At 53.0% G+C, this 21,091-nt stretch overlaps 4 protein-coding genes across 4 annotated transcripts; all 4 read right to left on the reverse strand.

The window, feature by feature from the left end:
• Positions 1–551: 551 nt before the first annotated feature.
• NECHADRAFT_75247 (uncharacterized protein) lies at positions 552–1,496 on the reverse strand (the record flags this gene model as incomplete). The annotated part of the gene is made up of 3 exons (XM_003054435.1): positions 552–1,128; positions 1,178–1,240; positions 1,321–1,496. The coding sequence occupies 3 exons, from the start codon at positions 1,494–1,496 to the stop codon at positions 552–554; spliced, it is 816 nt and encodes a 271-aa protein (XP_003054481.1).
• Positions 1,497–2,346: 850 nt separating this feature from the next.
• Positions 2,347–3,557, reverse strand: NECHADRAFT_98928 (uncharacterized protein; the record flags this gene model as incomplete). The annotated part of the gene is made up of 2 exons (XM_003054436.1): positions 2,748–3,557; positions 2,347–2,670 (listed from the first exon to the last, which is right to left on the reverse strand). The coding sequence occupies exons 1-2, from the start codon at positions 3,483–3,485 to the stop codon at positions 2,347–2,349; spliced, it is 1,062 nt and encodes a 353-aa protein (XP_003054482.1). The 5' UTR covers positions 3,486–3,557.
• A 2,226-nt stretch (positions 3,558–5,783) lies between these two features.
• NECHADRAFT_31795 (uncharacterized protein) lies at positions 5,784–7,940 on the reverse strand (the record flags this gene model as incomplete). Its single annotated transcript, XM_003054437.1, has 3 exons — positions 5,784–7,308; positions 7,362–7,660; positions 7,767–7,940. 3 exons carry the CDS (start codon positions 7,938–7,940, stop codon positions 5,784–5,786), a joined length of 1,998 nt encoding a protein of 665 aa, XP_003054483.1.
• Positions 7,941–17,102: 9,162 nt separating this feature from the next.
• Positions 17,103–17,854, reverse strand: NECHADRAFT_75250 (uncharacterized protein; the record flags this gene model as incomplete). The annotated part of the gene is made up of 4 exons (XM_003054438.1): positions 17,103–17,153; positions 17,322–17,471; positions 17,533–17,596; positions 17,724–17,854. The coding sequence occupies 4 exons, from the start codon at positions 17,852–17,854 to the stop codon at positions 17,103–17,105; spliced, it is 396 nt and encodes a 131-aa protein (XP_003054484.1).
• Positions 17,855–21,091: the final 3,237 nt, after the last annotated feature.

Genomic DNA, 21,091 nt, shown 5'->3' on the forward strand with positions numbered 1-21,091 from the left:
ATCCTGTCGTTCTCTCGCGTTCCAAAAATTAAGGGAAGGGTCTTGCCAACGTGGGTAAGTGACATGTGTGGTTATGCATGTGGTGTAGGTGAATTAGTGAGAGAGGCCGCCGAATCTGTGGTCTCTTCAAACAGTCTGGGGTCGAGACTGTTAATGTGAAGGGTCGGGGTTGAAGGTGTTTGGCGTGTGTATCCGTAGTTGGAAAGAGACTGCTGGGGAATGGATCGGTTGGTGGTCTGTGGCGTGGAAGGTGAGTATTCAGGCTGTTTTTGAGAGTACAATTGCCGCCCCCTTACGGGGTTTACAAGAACTGGGTTAACTGTGTTGTTGACGTCTTGAGTTAGCTGAGAGGAGGTGAGGGGGGGTTGGTTATCGGCTGGCCGAGCTGTCCTTACGTTGAACCATCCGGCCTCCTCTGAGGGTATTGTCTGCTGGATCGCAGCTTCCTCAGCGGTTTGATTGAGTATCAATCCCGTCTGGACGCTCTCACTAGGTTGAGGGGTGCTATGAAGGACATCCGTTGAGGTCGCCGGCTGGGACACGGGAGCGTTCTACACTCCGGCCTGGCCTGCAACAACATGGGCACCTGCAGGTTGGAAGAGGAGTCCAGTGTGGTAGTTCTGGATGCTTTGGCGCTGGTATTGGTGGCCATGGATTGGGCTTGGGAAGAAGGACGCTTGCTGGATAGGGGACAGCATATTCGGCGTTGGCGCGGGGGTTGTCGACAGACCGGGGCTCTCTTCCGCGGGCGAAACAACCCAGTTCTGGCCAAAGTTTGTACTGGTGGGATAGAAGTTTGTGTTCCATCCAACCTGCTGTTGCTGGGTGAAGATTCCAGCTGAGTTTCTAGGGATGTAGCTCCCGTCTTGGGTCTGTTGAGCAGCAGGCAAGCTGGGTGCCGGGGCGGTCGGTGTAAGGACGTAAGCGTGACTTGGAGTAGGAGATTCACTCTCCTCCTTCTTAGGAAGGGTGGTCTCCGCAACGGTCGGGGTGAGGTTTTGACCTTCATGGGGCAACTTGAGCTGTTGTGGTTCAATTGCTGGGGAGGGTGCGACAACGTCGGCTGGAGGAACTGGCGCGGCTGCTGTCGGCACTTCACGACGAGCTCGCTTCTCAGGTCGAGAAGGTCTGAAAGATCAGTTTCATTGTTCTGTATGGAAGTGAAAGGGTAACTCACTCGGCAGGCTCAGCGCGACGGCGCTTGAGCTTTTTGCTCGCCGGTCGATTGACCAGAGGCGCCCTACCACACACAACCATCGCATTAGCAAAGGTATTCTCGAGATTGATGTGTGAAAGAGTCAAGGCTTATTGTTTACTTACCCGAAGTCGGGGTCCTTTCCGTACTTATTTCGCAAGTACCGAATCTGGTTGTCGGTCAAGGGGCGACCGAAGCGTTGATCAAAGGCATCAGAAATCTGCTCGTTGTATAAATCCTGTAGCATGAGATCCAGTGCAAACTGGATCTCATTTGCCTGGTAACTTGGCTTGCCAGTCATTCTTATCAAGGGTCGAGTTGGTGGTGGTGAAGGGAATGGTGTTGGTATGTGAGGGGGAGGAGGGGAGGTTGTCGGGTTGCGCTCTTGAACGCGCTTCACGATCTCTGAGAATCAACTGAAGTAGGCTGAAATTCCTAATGAATAATGCGGCGGTGCATTGAATAGACCTATTGTTCCCTAATCGAGTAACAAATGTCGGAACTGTGATTAAATGCTTGAAAGGTTGGGGGGTGGGTGTATGCGTAGCGATTGTTAATCACAGTCGATGTGAGTCGGTGACACTGAGCGAAGCAGGAGAAAGAAGCCGGAGAAGAGTGTGCACGAGGAGAGCGAGCGGGGTGTGTTTATTCGTCGAGGCGCTTCGCAACTGTTGACAACTGGCAGTGTTTAGCTGCCTTGCGCTGAGAGTGGCAGATAATAAGGGGGCTAGCACGTGAGGCGGTTGGCAGAGGGGTATTTGAAAAAGTGTTGCCGCAGAGATTCTACTCTGAAATTGAGAAAAGAGTGTGCAAGTTGCTATAAGCTGTGCGAGGAGTTTCGGTGAAGGTTGAAAAAGAAGAGGTCGGGGGTGAAGATGGAGGGAAAACGGTGCCTCTTAAGGATGTGTGCATGGGCGTCTTGTGATTGTTCACACTCGGGCATGCCCTGACTCAACTAAAAACAAGCTTGTCTATTTATTGACCTCTGTAATCGCCTGCGCTTGCTTTCTCTGCTTATTCTAAGCTGTTGTCTATGTCTATTTATCTAAAGTTGGCTGGTAAAGAGTTCTAGGTCATTCCCTCCCTCTCCATGATTCGCATCCAAAGAGCATCTCTCCCTCATCACTGCCAACAACAAGGTCATGCAACCTCTACGACGCATCATCGCTAATCACTGTCAGAGGAGATCCCCCACGGCTAAACACGCCCAGCCAGCACCGGACCCTCCCCTCCTCCTCGTCCCCGATCCAGTCGTCTTGGCCCGCCAGCTCGTCCTCCTCCTCACAGAACAGCGGCGTTTCCAAGTCCAGCATGGCCTGTCGGAACGACTCGAGCAGCCTCTCTGTCGTCGCATCTCGTCGCGGAACCATCACCACCGCTCGCGATTCGGAGCCCAGCGCTAGATTCTGGCAGATGGCCGACGCCAAGAGAGCTGGGTGGTCGTCGTCGTACATGGGGTCAGCCGCGAGAACAATCTAGTCATCAACAGTCAGAGATTTTTCGGATCAAGATGAAATGTGTCATTGCTGAGACAATCTTAAAAAACACGTACCTTGAATTGGTAAGGTTCTCCAAACAAAGGCTGATCAATCTCATCCTCGCTTCCGCCCCAGGTCAAAGGCCCGACGGTGAGTGATCCACCACGAGACTCAACCAGACTACTATTCTTGTCCACATTGTCCTTTAGGTTGGGCACGATGTTGGGTAGATCGCTAAGGGCAACGGGAACCTTCCATAGAGCTGCTGCCGCAAGTCCTAGGAGGCCAGTTCCTGAACCGAGCTCAAGAACATCGGGGGGTGACTGTCCCAACGTCTCGTCAAACAGTCGAAACAGCGACGTTTCCGCCAGCCGGGGAAGATGTTGCGAAAGGACGTAAGAGGAACCCCATGTCTTGAGACCTAGAGAATCGCCAGTGAGAGCAGGCTCCCGGATGATGAGCTCAAACTCATCCGCAGCCGCCGTCTCAAAGGGCCACCTCCGAATAACCTCGCCCATGGCCGTACGTCCACACCGCTCCGACATGCGCTTGCTAGCCTGAGTCCAGAGATCCTCCTTCTCCTCGTCGTCCTCGATCCACGCCAGAGGGCTCTTGATGATGGACGAGAGATAGCGGGTCACTTCATTCTTGCGCTGGCTCGCGAGTGACTCTTGCTCCTCGATAATCTCCGAGCGACGACGCTTGTGGTTCCAGATGGGAGGGCTGAGTTCAAGATTCTGCAGCACGACGACCAGCTCTGCGTAGCTGGGACGCTGCCACATCTGTGGAAAGTCGAGAGGTTCAAGACCCATGGTGGAGTGTCGTCGGTGATACCAAGTATTTAACGGTGTAAGGAAAATTTGCAGTTGTGGCAAAGAGAAAAAGAACTCAAAGGTGAGAAGGAAGTTGTTCGGAATCTGTTTGGCGTGCTCTTGTAACAAGAGCACAGTTCAAGCACGCATCTTGGGCAACAGAAACTTGAAGAAGCTTGCTCTTTTTTTATCGTTATCAACTTCAACTCACTCGAGTTTTACAAGTTCACAACGGGGGAGCATTTAAAAAATCCGGGGGAAAAGACGGGAACCGAACCCACTCAGTCATTACCAATTATTGCCTCTCGTGGGACCCATCAACACTAACAATGGCCGGCTGATAAAAAAAATTATTGATAAGAGTCATGATAGGGGGAAGGGGGAAAAAAATAGCTATGAAATCGCCAGGTTCCGATTTGGTAAAGGTCGGTCTGCGGATCCCTTTGGTCTTACACCGAGGCTGAGCCACACGAACGTCTGCACTGCCACACAAGCTTCAGCTTCAGTCGGGGATCACCGTCTGATCCACGTGGCTGACAAGGGAAGCTCTTCTTCTCTTGCCCCCCCCCCCCCCCCCCCCACTGTATTCCCGATTGGTCAGCCCGTAGACCCCTGTTGCCCAACATGCGTGAACTCCCAAAAGTCTATCCCAAACCTCAAAGTCAACTCCAACTCCAAACTTCAAACAAGAAAATACCAGTAATAGAAAGAATAGACCATCACATCCAATATCCCTCGCTTTCTTTAGTTTCCTTCTCATCTCCGGAAATACCCAGGGTTGACCATTTTGCTCAAGTTGGCATACCCAATGGCGGCGCGTAGCTCCAACTCTAGCTTCGTAAAGGCATCCCAGTTATCCATGCCTTGGTGAATCATCCCGATCAACGTCTGGCAAGAGACATCGAGGAGGCGCACAGCATTAGCAAAGTGCCCGGACACGTCCTGGCTAGGCGAATATTGCCAACTATACGATGCTGCAACTTGGCGGCGGCCCCGATCGAGAATGCCCTGGAGGTGTGGGTACATGTCGGGGTCAAACCACTCCCGTGTCCACAATGTCCACTCGCGCTGACGGAGGGCTTGGTTGGACATGTCGACTTCTGCGCGCTGGCAATGCTGTCGAAACTGCGTGAGCTGTGTCTCGCAGGCATGCCGCGCGCTAGTAAGATGGCCAAGGAGCTCCCTCAAGGCGAATCCAAGCGAAGGAGACTGGCGTTGTGGAGGGGGGAACATAGCATCCCGAACCATAACGTCGTCTCCGCTGCTGTTGTCGTCCATATTTTCGTCGTTCTTCGGAATTATGCTTGTCCAATGTTGATGATTGTACGGCATAGCTAACAACTCTATCGATAACAGCTGTAAGTGATGCAAAAGTCGAGAGATCCAATGGGTGAGTTGAGTTATGTAGTGCCAGCAGTGGGAGTTCGTCTTAGTTGTTATGTTGATGAAGATTTCCATGTTCGCGAGTTCTCTAGGATATTTAACTACAATAAATTCATATCGGGGTACTAGTTGCTTCTTGCTCTTTCACCAATGCAAGCATTCAAACACACAAAGACTATTGAGTGATGTTAGAGCCATCACATTTCCCTTCTCACAACATCTATAAGCTGCAGTAAAGGTCTTTCAATATACCACTAGATCATTCATAGCGATTAAGAACACTCACAAAGACGTTTCAACACTTAAACAGACCATTTCATGCAAACATGCAGATCTTTGATCCCCATGAGCAGCTTGCATCCTCCCACCAAGAAAGCTACCCTAGATCCGCAACTCGCTAATCTTCTTTGAGCTTTGGGGTTGGGGGCCCGTCCCGGATCAGCCCATCCATCCCCATCCTCATCCCGCGCTTGGCCCGCTCAGAAAAAAACTGGATCGACCGTCGGCCGCCCAACTTGGTAAATGCCAGGGAAATCACGCACCTCAATCACATGCGACTCACGTCATAGTAGTACCGCTCATCACATCGCCCATGCGACGCCTGTCATAGTCTCAGTTAACGGCCAGTCACAGACTCACAATAGACGACGACACTCAATTTCAACAGTTTCTGTATTCTCGGCCTTTGCCTAGTCTAGCCGTGTGGCTCATCAGGTGGTATCAAAATAAAGTCAACGCAAATCAAAAGTGCTCTGTACCCTTCCTAGAGCCTCTTGTCCATGCAGTTCCGGTTTTCCCTGGTGCAAATCGCAAAATGTAAAAGCAATTGGTCATCATGCCTTGTGCGCCTTGTAAATCAAAGCCTCCTCCAAAGGCTTCCCTGTCGCATTACCGCCGCCGTCGCCGCCATTCCATTCAGCTCCGTTCCGGCCGGCATTCGCTGTAAATTTCATTCTTCATAATCTGGAGCCGGTCCCTCATCTCCATCAGGTGGCCCAGCTTCGTGCTTGGTGGGTTGTCCAACGCCGAAATCTCATGGTGCAGAGCCTCGTACTTTTCATAGTACACCTTGAATGCTTGTGCCTTCTGCACAAGCTTGTCCGAGAACCGAGAGGCTGCTGATCGCTTCGCCGCCGGGGCCTTGCTCAAGCCCTCTGCCTTGCGCTTCTTCGTCACCACAGGTGCGGGTGGTGCCTCGTTCTCAAGGTCTGAAGCATTCGTGGGCGGTGACGACGCCAGAGGGGACGACTTGGTCGGAGACGTGTTCTTGCTCTTCATCGACGCCGATGTCGCCGTTCCGCGAGAGTTCTGGCTAGCATCAGATGGACGGTGCTTGAGTCGAGGACCAGCCAGCGGCTGCTTGGGCTTGATTCGCTTCGAAAGTGGCGTCCCCGAGCTCGAGCTCGAATCGTCATCCTCGCGGGCTCGCTTCGTCACTGTAGGCTGCTTCATCGGTTCTCTGACCAAAGGCCGAGGCTTGGCCACCACTGTATCCTTTGTCTTGACTGCAGGCTTGGACACAGGCTTGGGCAACGGCTTGGCCTTGACGACAGGTGCAATCTCATCCCCAGAGCTGTCCGAGTTCGAGATGATTGCCTGGGAGAGGACACGGCCTCCGTTGGGCTTGGTCGCTGCTGTTCGGGGCTTGGTAGGCGATGCCTTGGTAGACGGGGCCTTGGAGGATGAAGCTGAAGCCGAGGCTGAGGCCTTGGACTTGGACTTGCCCAATAGGCGCTTGACCTGAGCCTCCTGTGCACTTGGCTTCTTGGGCTTGGCAGGGAGAGGATTCGATGTGGATCTCGACATGGCCTCTCCTCTAGCCGTCGGTCGGCTTCCATCTAGAGACTCGGCACTGCCTCGCGGTGTAGAGCCGCCATCCGCCATTTCGATGGTGATGGCCGGTGTGTTTGCCGTGTTGCCCAAATTAGCCTGCACTCGGCTCAGAGACTTGCCCGTTCCTCGCTCCTCCTTAGGCAGAAGCCTGTCCCACTCTGGTTCAGAGACAGTGACTCTCTGCTTGTCGTACTGTCGGACTGCGTTCTCAATCGCCTTCTGTCGTATCTCTTGGGTATCATAATCGTAATTCCAGACATCGAGTTCCCTCCATTTTAGTTTCTTCAACGCCCACTTCTTGGTATCGTTAAGCAAATCGGCAACCTTTCGGAGGGTCGGTTCACAGTCTTCTTGCTTGCCTGTCCATTTCCCGGCTAGGTATTCGAGGCTGCGCTCTGCCACGGCAAGCTCGTGCACCAACATGGCGCGGTCTCCCTTGGCTCGGTCATCCTTTTGCGAAGCCGATGGTGTCATAGAAGGAGAGCCTATCGAAGCTTGACCAGGGGATTGAGGGATGGACCGTGGAGTCGAGCTGTATCCGGCAAATAGCTTGCTCTTGACCTTGATGGAGCCTTTCTTCGCCGGCAGGCTGTCAACCATGCGAGCCCTTCAACAAACGTTAGTATGATCAACCCAAACTGAGAACCGAGTGAGACCGACTTCTCGCGAGAAGCAGCATGAGCCGCGAGGCCATTCTGGAGAGTTTCGATGTCAGACTCCAATCCCGAAGACGCGGTGCTCTTGCTGGATTTGGTGGTCTTGGGCTTGGCGTCGATGTTCTTCTCGACCTGAGCCTTGCTCGACGATGTGGCGCCCCTGGGCTTCTGGAAAAGGGAACCGGGGTGCGGGATCTTCTCGGCGGTTCGTGTCGATTCGAATGGTCTTGTGAGGTAGAGGTCGTATGGGTGCGAGTCGGGAGGAGGAGCGATGACGTGCGAGTTGGAGCCGTAGATGAGAGTCTAGCACAAGAGTCGAGGATTAGCGACGATGCCAAGGGCATATCACCATATACGCGTGCCCAACACAGACAGCGACTGGTACAAGGCATCGTGTTGCTGTACTTACCGGCTTGGACCCGAGGGAAAGGTTAATGCTCTCGCCGTTTTGGAATGATTTTATCATGTCCTCAATGACGAAGTCGCTCAGGGTGAGGGCGAAGGCTTGCGACGGCAGGGTGGCATCCTTGCCAGTCGAGCCCTCCAGCTGGAGCCCGCTTTCGGGAACCTTGAGCGAGTTCATGCTGGAGGATATCACGAGCCTGGGCAGGCCGTGTGGTGAGAAATGACGCGGATGTGTATGTATGTTGTGTCGATCAGTCGAGGCGGAAGGTTGAGATGGGAACGCGGGAGCGAGTAGTCAAGGTTGGAGGCGGAGGTGAGAGAAGAGCGCGGTCGGTGTGTGTAGGTTTCGTTAATGTATGCAGGCGGGTTCGAAAGTAAGGTGAGGAGCGTAGTCACATTGTCATCCAACAAGGTGAGCCGAGAGTGAGGCCGCTGTTGTGATGACTTGGTTGGGCGTACGGGAACCAAAGGCTGGGGCCCTTCTCCGATACAACAGAGCAGAGCAGCCTTGTCCGATTCAGGAGGACAAAGGAGAAGCGCCGGGAGTTTGTCACTGACGGGAACAATGGACCACTCCGCAAGCGCAAAGAAGCTCCAACACCCTCTGGTAATTGCAACTCTCGTCGAGGAGCAAGAGAGGAGTGAGAGAGAAAGTTGATGGAGGTTTGGAGGAGAGCGGAGACGATGGATGGGGGAACGGGAGCGGCAGCGGCGAAAGAGCGAGACGAGGGTGTACCAAGGTACTGCGCGCAGATGGGAGGGAAGGAAGTTGGGGAGGTACCTACCGTACCGTACCGTACCGGACCCGTGCCTGCCTGCAGTGTGGTGCTGTGCAGTGCCCAGTGCCCAGTCCCAGTGCCTACCACATTCATCAGTGACGGGCGGGAGTGGGCGTGGACGTGGACGTGGGCGTGGACAAGGGCCATTGGGGCGGCCAAACAGGGAACTCGACCGGGGAGGAAGGAGGCGCCCAAGGCCGGGCTAGCACAACACGACACAGCGCAGCAGAGCCCAGCACAGCACAGCACAGTACTCCAAACCTGGAACAGTACAAACCCAGCATAACCCAGCGAGCGACATTAAACAGCACCAGCGTCAAGGGATGCAGTCTCCCCGGGTGCGCCAAGCCGCCCGCACGGTACGCTACGGAGACTCGTCCGGGGAGGGGGGTACAAAGTGCTACTCGCAGCTTTACTGGGTCGAATGGGCAGCGTAGCACTGTCAGTCCCCTGGCAAGGAAATACGTCAGGCTCTCAGCCCGCTGTCGATCACAAATTTACAGGCGAACCTACAGCATCCTTCACTGAGTCAATGTACAGCGCAAGTACTCAGCCTCGCTAGCGTCCATGGGGCCGTGGCTGCGGTGGCGTGCGTCGTGGTGGTGCGTGTGAAAGAGTCAACCGGCCAAGGTCCCCGTTTGGGTAGAGCGAAAGTATCGACCTTCAGCTCCCAGCGCCTAGAGGCGCCTGAAAGCCCCCTGTGGCGGCCTCAAGAAACGGCGAGCTACTGTTCAGACACTTCAGCTTTCAACCTGGATACAGACGTGCAAAGTACCTGAGGGTGCTCCACAGCGACGGAGGTCAAGTGGTGGATGCATGCAAGGCGTTGGGCTAGTCGAGTACCACATCCCAGAAGAAGCCAAAGGGTTCCTCCCGTCCCGTTCGCCGGACCTCTCTGGGTCAAGGTCATCCGCTTGAGCCATTATATCTTGCAGTCACCGGTGATGATTCTGTCGACGACGAGAACTGGCGAAATACCTCAGAAACAGCAATGGCCGGATTGTCGCGTCTCCCCTTGTCACCGTGACGGTTCCCGCACCCCAATTGGCCGTCAGCCCAGGACGGGACATGACGGGGCTGGATCCAGCGGGCAGGTTGAGCTACCAGTTTAGCGAGCGAACGACCCATCATGGGTGGCCCATGGCGAGACATCCAGGGCTCGGAATGGAGGCTACGGCGGATCTGTCATCCGGCCGGGGTCGGTCGTGGTCGCTTGCTGGTCGCCCTTTCAACTGCTCATGTTCAGGCCGTTTCCGAAAAGGGCTGGCCGGGCAGTCGGTCAACCCTCATTGAGATGGATGAAAAAAGGGCTTTGTATCAGCTCGAGGGATTGGATGAAACAGCACAAGGCGGAACAGAAGCCTCAGCTCACGACAATGTTCCCCTTTCCCACCTCATATAACGTCTCCCTTTTTTCTCTTTGAGAAATGAACTTCTAGACGCTACGCCCAATCTCATCTTCTTTGTTATGCCTGCAACGGCAATAGCGCGCCCGAATCCCCATATCCCAGCACCCCCGGCCGCCGCTTCCAATCCGCCGGCAACGGACCCATGACCCTCTTTGCCCTTTTGACTGTTGACAGTGGAGCTGTCGACTCTATTTACAGGCCGGCCTAACTGTTTGTTTTGTTATTGTGGTTGCGGTGGTGAGTTGAGCTGGCGGATTGTTAAGCAACTCCAACCTCTACGACTTTGGCCGCGTTGCCTCTGCCGTCGGCTCCTTGCCTGATTATGGAAGCGGTAAAACGTCGAGAAGGGTCTATGGATCCCTGTCCGCTTGCTGGGCTGGGCTGGGCTGGACTGTCCCCCGGTTGAACAGGGCGAGGCTGAGTCCCAGATTTCTTCTGCGCATCTGGCTGCACTCGACGTTCCTACGTGGGAGATGCGAGGTACGGAGACGCTGCCACATGGCGACCGAGGACGTGGAGGATCCGATGATTGGCGACCCTCGGCGGTGAATCTGGGCCGAATGATATGACTCCCCAGTTCGCACTCCACCATTGAGTCTTGTTGTCTCTACGTTTTGACAGAGAGGCATTGGATAAAAATACAATTCCGAACACACGCACTGGCAAAGGTCCCTCTCGTCTTCTTCGTACCACGTCGCAGAGGCCGTGCTGACCAAGGGTTCTGCGCCTTGGAGGGCATGTCTCGCTCGAGCGACAGCCATCTCGGCGGCACGTCCGTGACCTGTCGTCAGCTCAGAACGGCTCAGCATGCGACCACCTCCGAGGCGGGTTTTCCGATGGCCGGAGCTGATTGGAGAGGGCGCAGAAGGGCCATGTTCCAGGTACCTGTCCTGTGTCTTGGGCCCTGACTGAGGCCTGGCTGCTTTTACCAGCGAGCTGCTCAAAGGGCTAGATCCATCGGCCAGGGTTGCATAAAAAAAATCGAGCCCAAGTGAGTTTATGTGGCGTGCAGATGCACATCGGACGTTCCGTTTTCCAAGGCATAACAAACTGCGCAGCATATGGCTGAGCTCCGTTTCTGCGTTGTCAGTCAGCATTGTGACGCAGACCGATGAGGCATCCATTGAAGATGCTCCTGGTACCTAACACTTGTGTATGGCGATGCCGATGATCCTGTCCACACGTTCGGCAGAGGCGAATCGATTTGTTGAGGCTCAGCGTCTGAGTTCACGTCATCTATCCCCATTGACAATCATCCACTGCTACCCCAACTCAACTGGCGCGAGCACGGTCGGGACCTTGCAGACAATAGCTGGACCAAGTAATGGTTGCCGATCATTCTATGGTGGAGCAGGGTTTCAACTGCTGAAGGATAGCACGAATACCAGATTCTGCAGGCCGCTGGAGAACGACATGTTTCAGGCGAGACCGATACACCAAGACAGACAGTGCAGCGGCTGGATCGTTGTGGTGCAGCCAGGTCGAATGCGGGTGATGGATAGTTCTCGGGCCTGGTTAACTCATGTCGCCGAACCCTACATAAATTGCCTGCTGTGACATTGGCATTCCCGATATATTAAACTCTCACCCAGCAGTGGAGGTTTATATAAATCGACATTAGACAGTGAGATATTCACATGGTCTATCTCTCTACAGTGCCGCAGTGGAACAAGCTCTGACGAGAGGCTGGCTGGGTACAAGACTGGACTCAAAGATGGCCCAATCACAGCATGATTTGGTCAATGATAGAGTCCTTAAGAAAGGAATTCCAGCCGTTCTCTCCAAGACATGGCTGACCTGACCCAGAGCGGCAAATACAACGGCCAACAGGGACCGCTCCTAGCCGGAAGGCATCGAGGGAGCTCCCGCGATTCCGCTCTCTGATGCGGGGGAGGCAAACACCAAGAAACGAAAGCTTCGGAGCTCTCAACCGAGCAAGCAGGAAACAAACGACTTTGGTCTCCGATATCCTCCGGCGAGCGATGATGCCGCATGATGCCGAATGGATGGATGCATGCCCTTCTGCTCGATTTGATGCCCCGCCCCCGCAACGCCGGCTTTCCTTAAAACTCCACCGAGGCCGGAGACGTCTCCTCGGGATAGGATAGTCATGATGGTGGACGAATCCTTAGGTTTATGATTCACGATGACCAAGCTTCTGATCTGCTTGGGTGAGCATTTCCAGGCTAGCCTCTTCCTCAACCGTAGCTCTTGGGAGAGCGTGGCTCAGCTTTGGCCTGATGGATCATCGTATTGCTGCCAAAGCGGCATGTTTTTCCCCTACCGGACATGTCACAACACCCAAGTACCAATTGCTCTCCTCACTTCAAATACGAGATTGTCGAGTATTACGACAGTTGAGAATTTAGAGTTGGAAAGCCGCAACGTCTCGCTTGGTCCTCTTGAGCCTAAACGCATCTCAACCGTCAAAGCTCCTCAAAACGTTGCACAATTTTTTTGCTTTCCTGCAAAAGCAGCGACGGCGCCAGGCCTCTTGAGGAAACGTCCCAAGAGCTCGTGGCACTCCGCCAGTCCGCGAATAGAACCAGCAGCAGCAGGCGAGCGGTGCCTGGGGGCAGGGATGAGTCCGCCGGGGCAGTTGGGCCCTGGTCGGCGGAAGACCCCTGGCTCGACATGGGGCGGGAGGTACATCCATCCATCCCATCCCAAACAGCAATGGACGGGGGCGTGGGAGTACTCGCCGCCTCACTCGAGCTCTCAGCGGCGGTATGCAGGGCTCTGTCTTGGTGAAGCAGCAAGTTGACCTGCTGCTCTCTGACATCACTGCTGTGGTTGGCCTGGGGTTCACACAACTTCCCAGACGGGAGGATATCAAGGCAAGGCTGCCGCGTAGCGCCTACTGAGGCCCAATGCCGCGACGATTGAGAAGAGAGGAAACTCGTCAGGTGGACAAGCTTCGCTTCACCGGTCATGGAGCGTTTGGATCTCTGTCGGTGAAACCACCCGAGACAACATCGTCGCTCGAGGTGCCATCGCCTCTGGATCTCTCAGACCGCTGGGCGTTCCCGAGCCAGGTAGGTAGCTGGGTACGCATCAACCACCCGGTAGACACCGCTACGATACCAATACCCATCTTTCTTGGAACCGAGAGGACCTACTCATTGACAGACAACCGGGGGGAAGCGACGCATATGTGTATGACACCAGATCTGGGCAGGCCTGGCGGGTTCAATGGTGGTCACGTTGACCACGGCTCCAGACTCATGCCTCCGCCTTGATCCCACGCCCACCTCACATCCCACGTCCGAACCGCGTGCATCCGTCAAAGTCCCGGAGGACGGGTCCTTGCGGTCCCGAGGTTCCTCAACAGACCGCCGGGTCTTGGCCACGCAGAGTGCCGTGTTGCAGCTCATCAGGGCTGTTTATGATCCGAGTTGTATGTTCTACATCGTTGCCTGTATGTAGAACCCCAGCTCATCAGACTTGATGAGTTGAAAACGGGCTTGGCCGACGTGAGTGGGACACACGAGCAAGACAACTCGGGCGGGTCCAGATGGACTGGGCTGGGCTGGCGTTGGTCTGCATTGGCATCCCGCGGTTTACGTGCGTACGCCACGGCCGCTTCGTGTGTCTCGAAGAGGCGCTGACTTTGACATGGCCCAGCAGAATGTCTCGCTCGTACATCCAAGATGGTAAAAAAAGAAAGTGACAGGGCGAAAGTGCAAGCGCCTACTGGGCTGGACCGCCTTACCACACAGCTCGTGTTTGTACTTTTTTTCAGGGAGAGGGAGTGGCATCTGCGACGTGGGATGTGTCGATGCCGGACCCTTGAAGGAGGGAATAATCAAACTTGAATTATTGCAATTGGTGACGCACGTGAAGCCTCAAGGTGAAGAAGGGGGAAAGACAAATAATAGCCAGGAGGCGATGGACCGAAGTAAAATGTCGAATCCATCTTTCGCCGAATGATTCAGGTGGCATTTGGGATTCAGCAGGGACCAAGGACCCGCCGGCTCTCGACTCCGTGAAATGACCAGGGATCTATCCTTGCCGTGGATATTGATCTCTCAACTCCCTCGAGTTCGAGTTCGCCGAGGGTTGTTTTCGTCGGTTGATATCCCTTTTTATGGGATATCGATTACTGCAATTTCGTGCTGGAGTTTGTCCCCATTCACACTATTGAGGTTCATCAAACTAGCCAGAGGAGGGAGTCGTGGATCCTTGAGATTGATATTAGGGGTTACCATTCGTGGACGTGAGGAGGAGCTGAAAATTGGTAGGAGATGGGTTTCTATTGAGAAACGATTGCTGAAATGCCCCTATAGTTATCCTCCTGCCTGAAACCCAATACTTATAAGATTGAACATCTAGGGGTTGAGGGGAATCTACTATGATCCATATACGTACTAGGATCTTGCGGCGTAAGGCTGCCGGGAATGCAATGCGTGCGTGTCGAGGACAGGACAGGACGAGACTACTCTGAAGCCGAAGCGTCACAGGAGACATCCCTAGATGTACAACCATTGTGGCAACTATTCTCTCATTGCTGCACACTTGCAGCAACGTCGATTACCCGAAGTCACGGCTGCAATAATACCCGACGCGAGAAAACGGGCACTGGACAACAGGGTAGCACCGTTGTGTCTCGACATTGATTCTTTGACTGGTTTTAGATTCAGCACGAGCGCACCGCTAGAAGTGCCATCTCATCTCGTAGACCACACATGGATAGAGAAAAGCAAGGATGTCGGAGACCAAGCGCCGCGAAACGAACCATGGCAAGACGAATCTGGAGCAAGGAACACGGGCTTCCGAGCGTCATGATTTATTACCTGGGAGTCTTGGCGGGACGAAGGTGAAGTTTTGCACACAGTTTTTGAAACAAGAATCATACACTGGGAGAGAGAAGGATGGAAAACTTCCAGAGTTCTTTATCCCTGTCACCCTGTCTGTGCCTGCAGGTCAGCTTGAACCACGATGTACAGAGAGGCGCTGCCAAAGGGCCGAATTACATCCGGGGCTCTGATCAAGAGTAGCTGCTTTGTGAGCTTCGTTGGTCTGCATGTCATCATGGACGTCAGCGTCTTGTAAGCCTACATCCTCTCTTCTCGTCCAACTGCCACCTACGACAGAGAAGTTGCTTGGTCAAAAAAGTCCATCACTGCCCATTTTCCACCTCGCTCTATCAGAAACCGGATAGGTCCGCTGCAATGTAATGCCAATCGGGCACGGCGGGTTACAAGTCCGTCAGCGTTGACGCCGCCCACCCCCCTCCTCATTGCCCGTGCCACGCATTTTGTCGTCGTCCCCTTCTGACGAACGGCTTTTTCGTTAGAGTTCAGGCACGCAAATCCTCATTGGGGAGGGGGAGGGGGAACGTGTATTCGCCACCTTGACGAGATTTGACATGTTTGTCTCACGTCCCTGCTGAGGGAAGAGAGCTAGAGGAGAAGGCCATTCGACCTTTGTATCAGCTGCTCTTGAGAAACATCAGATATCTTGCCGTGAGTGACTTACTATACGGAATAATTGCTCCTACCTAACACCTTGATTCTCTTTTTGCCATTCCAAAGATGAGAGACAAGAGGTAGGTGACCAGGATCTCTCTGAACCGGGACCAGCTTGGCGGGCGGGTGAGTGGGCCACGGAACGCTTTTGCTTGGGGGGGACGCCATTCCCCCATGTCTACAGTAACATAGCGTCAGGTCTATTGGAGGACGAGGGGACTGCGTGATGGGGTGGTCACTGGGTCGTGGTGGTGTTGGGCATTTGGATCCCCGAACGAACAATGACAGAACAGAGGTTCCAATGGAGTCGGACTGCATGAGCATCCAGAACGCTCGAGGTCCCTTCCGGCATAAGTCGGGTTGCATGCTTACTTTTTTATCGGCTGCGAGTTCTGTTAAACCCTGTAAGTATCGTTGGTTGACGAGTCCATCCATCCTTCGTGAATTCGACTCAATATCCCCGAGAGAGAGATAAACGGCCGGCCGGATCATATTCCGAGGCTTGATCTTTCTCTCAATGTCCCCCACGTCGTACGTACGTAGAGACCGGTTGATCAATTCCTTCTGGCCTCCGCCGAGGTCATCCCATACAAGTCCCTGATGATCCCACGAGGGTCCCTCAAGTCATGGGTGTTGCAAAGACCCCCCTCTGTGATAGACTTTTTTCTTCCTCAGGTCATTGCTCATTGGCGCCTTTAACGACAAAGAAAAGTGATATGGATGATTCTCGGTATCACAACTCTGTCTGTTACAGTACCCGCCCGAAACCTAGTTTCTCGCCGGGTAAAGAGAGGAAAAGAGTCAAGTCCCTAAATCTGAAAAGCCACCCAAATCCCGCGTCGTCCACTCTCCCACACCCCATGTGCTGGGGTTCCCACCCCGCGAGAGGCGTTTTGATGGAGCCCGGACTTGGCGTTGTGTTTGCCCGCACCTCTCTCTCTTTCAGTTTCCGAAAGAATGTCTAGTTTCCCTTTTGAACGAACGACGGGAAGAGGGTGTTTACTAAACTTGCACGAGGGGACCCGAGGCTAGAACCGAGACGGCAAGACGGGGGAGGCATTTGACTTTGGCACCAAAAAATTGCTGGCGAGCTTTTTCTAAAGTGCTTTGAAGGAGTTCGTCTTGGTTAGCTTCATCGACTCCACGTGAACTTGGCGTTGGATCGTCCATGGGCCGACGATCGTGCGGGCTAACGATGCGTCCTGCCGCGATGTCAGTGATGCTCAGATGGGGCAGAAATCGTTGATCCTAGTTTAAGCCGTCTTGTGCTTCCACGGCAGGCTACAGATGACGAGCCAAGACGAGTCCGACTCTTCTCGGCGCGGGACGATGACAAGAAGATGAACTTGTCTCACGCTGATAGCCACCTGTCTCAGGAACGACGGAAAAGCACACCCGATCTCAAGCCACTCACTGGCGTGAAGCCTCTCATCAGGAACATACTCGGGACCCATCTCATCACCAAAGACAGGAACAGCGACAAAGTGGAATCACTGGGCGAGCGCCCCTCATTATTGATCATGAACCTAGTACAGCCGCGAGCAAGCAAGCTCTACCGCCATCCATCTCGTACATAGGCAAATAGGGTTGGGTGGACGGCATGGCATGGCATGGAAAGCCGTAAACGCGATGCCTCCTTGCCTTTCTTCTTCTTGTCCTTGTCCCACCACACCGTCCCTCTCGCTCACAACAAGCTCTTCCAAAGGCCCCCACCGGTGAGCCATTTCTCCCATGCCTATTGCGTTTTGAATAGTAGAATTGCGCAGTGGCCAAGATAAAAGTAGATGAAGTGCTTGGTCTCTGCAGAGGCGTGTATGTGTTAGTCAGGTCCCAGGAATGTCATGACTCGATCGAGCCCAGGGGTATGGCAAGAAAGCATCACGACAAGGTTTTGACCACGCACCGTGAGTAACGAAGCTACCGAAATTCCGGCCGACGATGCAATGCCAGGTAGGGCCCTTGCGCTCGTCAAACTGAAGAGGGTGAGTGAGTGGTCGGCTGTGACGGCTTCTGGGGGTGTACGAACTGTCCGCTTGATGTGCTGTGCGATATCCTACGAAGAAATGTCAGCTCTCTGATCGCACGAACCCAATCATGGAACCTGATAGACCAACCTTCTCGATGGTGAACTTAGCCATAGCCTCCTGAGCTGCAGTCATATCAGCCTTGTGTCCTGTGCTATCAGGTGACGTTGGTGTTTAGCATACCAACTTCAATCGACTCTTGCTGCATGTCTTCCGTCTTTATTCCAATCCTCGTCAGCCATCGTTTCTTGTTTATACGGTTCGTGTTCGGGTCATCTCACCATGTCGGCGGACTTGATCTGGGCTGGTCTTCTGTTAGCATGATGCGCTGGTCAGAAAAACAAGAAAGAATTTGCCCACCTTCGAGCTTCTCCCGAGGCGCGGGGGTCTCGGTTGCCTTGATGTCGGACATTGTGCAGGTCGGAGAGGTCTTTCGGTGCTGGTATCAAATGCGATTCGACTGAGGAGATGACTTGTTAGCATGCAGAGTCGTCAGAGGTGCGTGAGGCTGGCGCGCGTGGACGACGATAGTTGGACGCCTCACTCGACGCCCCTTTCAAGGAGCTCGGGCGCACGTACGGGATGTGATGATCGCAAGGCGCAGAACAGAGGCGTGAGTGTTTTGATTAATCGATAGGTGGGTGATGTTGACGATGCGGCGCAGCGATATCTTGTCTGTAGGTAGGTAGCCTTGCGAAGTGGATGCTTCTCTGGAGTCGCGTGTTTGGGATGGATGCAGTCGTGTTGCTTGTTTGGCTGTTGACGTTGGATGTGGGTTGGCAGGTGCCCGTACCTTCCCTTGGTCAGGTAGCCTCGCCCGGGGACGTGCACGCGCTGCTGGGACCTGCCCTGGTACGGCGCGGCACGCACCGGTACTTCCAGTTGACAGGTCCACTTTTCGATTGCTTACCCTGGACCTGAAGATGGAACTGAGATTGCAACTCGCTGGCAGTTATTGCTGGTGATTCTATCTACTCTGTACAGTTTGTAAGATGTTTTTTATTTCATAAAGTGAGTTTGATTATCTTGTGTGGTAATCATGCCTGTTCTCGTGGGCCATCCATGATGTCACTCACTGCTCACAGAGAGGTGTTGGCCCACGGTGGTGACGCACCACGCCAACTCTGTCATAAAATACAAGAAGCCATAGGTAGTTAAGATATTGAACAATAGACGAGGAGAAGAGTATAGACATATGAGAAACAATATCATTTCCGACCTCGTTGGGCTCTCCACATAGGAGAAGCTAAACCCCACTCACTTACAACTGACATGCTAACCTGATTGCCCTACATCACAACTGAAATAACACTCTGCTATGGACTGAGCCTTAACAATGTGATTGACAACATTTCCACATTTCTCAATACGTATGAACTATCTCAAGTAGACAATGTGTCTTGCCGGTAATTGCCATTGGGGCTTTGACATACAAGCTCATGTTGTTCCACAAGGAGGGAGATACACAGCACATATCCACAGCAAGATCTCGACAAACGGATTAAATAAATGATGAAGAGGAAACTCGAGCATGGGCTTGTCTTAGGCATTAATTTATTACAACTAGCTTGCTATCTTATAGAAAAATGACAAACGAACCAATTCGAAGCTCGGTACAACTACGTAGTCACTCTACCGTAACAACTAGTCATAACTCACTGCACGATGATGATGCAAAACAAAAAGGGGTTAAAACTCAAAAGACAAACAAGGTTCATCGCAAGGAATGAACCAAATGCTGGTCGTAACGGCTTCAACGTTGCTCACCTCTGCATTCCAACGGTCCAAACCTTGCCCAACGGCCTGGAATAACGCATCCGGCGGTGTAGGTACATGGAGAAATTAATGCAGAGACCCATTGACCACCTAGGCCATCTACTTCAGAGAATAGAGATGCCAGTTGACCAACGAGCGGGATGATGGCGTCTACACCTCGAATCTACGTAGAGCGAATACTCACTTCAGCATGCCAACCACCCGGGTGCGGCGAAAGAGTTGAGTGCCTTTGACAAACACTTCAAACTCTCCGGACCACCCGGAACAGATATTGAAAGCTGTACATAAACCTACATTTCTCCAGGGCCGTGGCCATAGGTCCAATATCTCTACCCGCCTCCAGTCCTCCACTGTCGATGTTCTCAATCCACGACTTTGTCGAACATTTCGCGGTTGGCTCGGGTTTGCGGCGGGATAATTCGACTGCGTAATTCCCTCTCTCGTACTCCCAAAACAGCTATTGGACCATCCGGGAACCGTAGAAAAGCTCACTGAGATACCGAGGTGCACCCTGACGCGAGCCGAGGCTGGATAACCACGAAAGCCGATCAGACACTCCAAGCTCTTGCAAAATGAACCGTCACCCAGGACCCCCAAATAGTCGTAAATTTTCAGGCTTTCATATTTGATCAATTATGGCCCCTGATTGGATCCGGTAGGTTGATCGCTGCTCTCAAACAAATGGCATTGGCAAGGCGGTAGTCGGTTGTCATCCATGGCCGTGTTCCGGTTTCTCCAATACATCCAACGAGTCGGCTCGGTGTTTTCCATAGTCTCGTAGAGCATAGGGAAGAGGTTGAGGCCATGATAAAGGAGAGTGCTTGCCAGAGCGACTTCCTTCGCCCGGGACACTGATATATCATGAAGAGAAGGAGTGCAGAGGTCAGCGCTTAGAGGATCTCTTATAGTCCTCAAGATGGAGAAAGCTGTCCTGATGAAAGTCATCCGCCCCTCCATAAGGTTTGTGAAGAATTCTCCAACGAAGATGGCTTGCATCCGCATTCCCTCACCGGTCATTCCAAGCTCGTGGTATGGATGGCTCAACTTGTCCCAGGAGGTGCATCAAGAATTCATTTCCCAGACACCCCTCAAGATGAACAGTACGAGAAATGAGGATTAAAGAGCTAATATTCAGTTTGTTCTACCATAATTCATTGTAACGATGTGAGGAGAATAGGAGTTGAGATGACGACAATCGAGTCCTCGGAATGCAACACTGCCAAATTTAGCCACTCTCAGTCCTAATAGACTTTCGGAATCTTTCTAGATTTTGAACCTCCACCATCTAAGAAAAGTTAATTCAAGTTGCTCGGAGACCATGCGGAGATGTTTGTGTTTATCTCTCATGATTGACATTTCATGATGTGCCGTTTTGTTGTTCTGCGAGCTTCTGAAGACAGTAGATATGTCGAGATATTGCGAGAATGGCATTGAAAAGGCACCTATACCACTCAACCGCCCAGGAATACCTCAAAACCAACTACAAATGTGTCTCTAGGCATTGGCTTGGTACAGTCGTGTGTCAATGCCCCTTTACGTCTAAAAAACGGCTAACGCCGAGGCGCTGAGCTTTGATGTAGCGGTGAGAAGAGTTTATCCTGATTCACATACCTTTCCTTCAACTCATCTGTGACAAAGTGGTATCTTGCAGATACTAGTTGTAGGAAGTATGATGATGAGTGACGAGTTCTATGTTGGTCTATCAACGCAACCTCCTAATGAGTGCAGGTAACTGGATCTTGTTCATGAAGACCTGCCATGAGTAGAATCTTATCAACTCGGCACAGCTCAAAAATCCATAAATCCTAAATAAACACCATCGGTATTTGGGATGCAGATTCTGGGTCTTGGAACAGCATTTTGCATTCTGCAT

Source organism: Fusarium vanettenii (assembly GCF_000151355.1).
Source record: "Fusarium vanettenii 77-13-4 chromosome 1 genomic scaffold NECHAsca_1_chr1_3_0, whole genome shotgun sequence".
In the NCBI taxonomy this organism is placed as follows: Eukaryota; Fungi; Ascomycota; class Sordariomycetes; order Hypocreales; family Nectriaceae; genus Fusarium; species Fusarium vanettenii.